The sequence below is a fragment of the Otolemur garnettii genome, unplaced genomic scaffold (assembly GCF_000181295.1).
Source record: "Otolemur garnettii isolate 467f Iridium unplaced genomic scaffold, OtoGar3 scaffold00118, whole genome shotgun sequence".
NCBI classification, from domain to species: Eukaryota; Metazoa; Chordata; class Mammalia; order Primates; family Galagidae; genus Otolemur; species Otolemur garnettii.
In genome coordinates, this window is record NW_003852513.1 from 1,702,294 (window position 1) to 1,704,807 (window position 2,514).

Sequence of the window (2,514 nt, forward strand, 5' to 3'; positions counted from 1 at the left end):
AAAAAAAAAAAAAAAAAGAACAATTACTGCCACACCAGAAGTTCAACAATAATCTCTGCCTGCTCTTCCCTGCCCCTGGCCTGGCCATTCTCCTGACTGATTTCTAAATCCAACTTCAATTGGGAGAGCTGAGGGTTTGAATTAAAAGGCTTTCTATGGGACCAGCTCCCCAGCCTGAATAAGAGACAGGTCTCTACTAAAAATAGTACTTTGAAGGCTATGTTAACCTGTTTGACGAAAACATTTCAAATGGTATATAAAACCTGTGAGTTATGATCAGGCCAGGGGACTCTACCCATAGCCATACAATGAGACCGTCCTCTCCCCCCAAAAAGTTTAAAGTTATTTGGAAACATTTTTCTGGATATTCAATCTGCTCAACTTTGCTATCAATTATAAAATATATGCTTCATTTTAGGTACTTACATTACAAAGCTAAAAAATACCAGTTAGAGGTTGTAAGGATGCTTAGACCTGTAAGACCATCGCGGTTTCATGTTAAAATTTTGGTCTTTGCAAACAAACATAACAAATACAAAAAAAAAAACTTTGGTCTTGCCAGACTTAGACTGAATTTCAAGTTCTTATGTTAATTCACAGTATGATCTTTGACAAGTTCTTTAGCCTTCCTAATTCTCAGTCTCCTCTCCTGTAAAATGCGGATAAAATACCGTATCCACATATAAGGGGTGTTGTGAGATTCAAGTGAAATAATTTAAAAAGACCTCCTGGAACATTAATTGCTTGATAAATAATAGTCACAATAGCTTTATGTGGGTGAGCACAAAGCAGGGAGATCAGGACAGATTTTCATCAAAACACAGCTAACAAAACAACATCACAAGTTACAGAGCTGTTTCACCTTCTCCCTTTGACACAAGTCAATTTGTTTGCATCTCAAGTATCAGTTACGGTGTCACAATCCCAAACTCTCACAGGCCTTCAAGTACCACGGCGGTATAATTTCGTATTAACGGAGAACTTTTTGTATAGTAAAGAGCCATTCAGACACTCCTTTAATTCCAATTCTCCTCATCAGACGTGATAAGCAGCATTGCAAAACCGAGTAAAAGAAATGTGAAGCACATTTCACTAAACCCAATTTAAACGTAGCCTGACTTTAGTCACTATTGCTAAGCAAGAAATTCTTATGGTTTACGTTAAAACTTTTAAGAAAAAATGATAACGGTATTACGCTGGGCTTGAACTGATACGAACACTTCCCCAAGGTCAGCAGCTGAGGAGGCACCCAAGGCCTGGCCGCCGGCGGACTCCTCCTCCCCTCCCTGCCTCCTGCCCGCCCCTATCCCTCCCTTCTCCCTTCCTCCACCACCGAATTCCGCTAGGATCTCTCCGTGTGACCTGAGCCTAGCTGCACAAGGTGCAGTGGCAAGGACGCCAGCCCAGAGAGGGGTGGGGGTGGTGGGACTGAAACCCAACTTCATTGTTCGCGGGACCAACTCTACCCGTAACAGCCCGTTAGCAGCGCCTGCGCAGTGCGCGCTCTTTGTGCTGGGCTGCAGCAAACTGGTTGTTTGTGCGTCTCTACGAAGCCGCGGAGGCGGGGCCTAGGGGCGGGGCCTGCCCGGTCGCCCTCTGGTTGGGCTCATACGGGGAGGTGGGCGGCCCCAAGGCGGGGCTTCCGATAACAACACTCGGAGCTGGGGCTGTGGCTATTTGTTGCTGCGCCGCCACAGCCCGAGTCATGATCTACGATCTTCTACGGCTCCTGTAGCAGCATCCGCCGCCGCCACCCTGCGATCGCTGGCTTCGCTTCCTTCTTCTCTTCCTGCTGAGCCACTTGCATCCCAGCACTATGACCGTCGTCTCTGTCCCTCAGCGGGAGCCGCTCGTCGTGGGTAGCCGCCTTGCGCCAGTTGGCTTTTCCGCCCGCGGTTACTTCGGGGCCCTCCCGATGGTGACCACGGCTCCGCCGCCTTTACCCCGCATCCCGGACCCCCGGGCACTGCCCCCGACCCTTTTCCTCCCGCACTTCCTCGGGGGCGACGGGCCCTGTGTGACCCCACAGCCTCGCGCTCCAGCAGCTCTGCCCAACTGCAGCCTCGTCGCGGCGGGAGGCGCCCCTCGGGCCGCGCCGAAGAAGCGGCGGAAGAAGAAGGTGCGGGCCAGTCCGGCAGGGCAGCTGCCCAGCCGCTTCCACCAGTATCAGCAGCACCGGCCGAGTCTGGAGAGTAGCCGGAGCCTGGCGACGGGCCAGACGGGAGCTCAGGCGGTCCCGGGCCAGACTGCTGCCTCGAGTCCCGGTCCTGCAATCGGAACCGGGACTGAGGCTGCGAGCACCGTGCCTGCGCCTCTGCGGGCCGCGGCGCCCGGCCAACCCCCGCTCCGCAAAGAGGTAAAGGCCGCGAGGGGGACAGCAAACCGCTGGGGAGTTCTGGCCCTTACACCACCTCGGCTACGCTTTCAGGGTCGGGGGTGGAGGCGGGGTGGGGGGCGGCTGTTTACTCGGGAGGGAAGTTTCCGTGACGCCCGCTCAGCTCTTGCTGAGGGGTT

At 52.9% G+C, this 2,514-nt stretch overlaps 1 protein-coding gene across 1 annotated transcript in view; it reads left to right on the forward strand.

Annotated features, from left to right (window-relative positions):
* The first annotated feature begins 1,641 nt into the window (after positions 1–1,641).
* PNRC1 (proline rich nuclear receptor coactivator 1) overlaps positions 1,642–2,514 on the forward strand; it is a 4,049-nt gene continuing 3,176 nt past the window's right edge. The window contains exon 1 of the mRNA XM_003797514.2: positions 1,642–2,356. Within this exon, the coding sequence (XP_003797562.1) occupies positions 1,817–2,356 (540 nt within the window). The 5' untranslated portion in view covers positions 1,642–1,816. The remainder of the gene's footprint in view (positions 2,357–2,514) is intronic.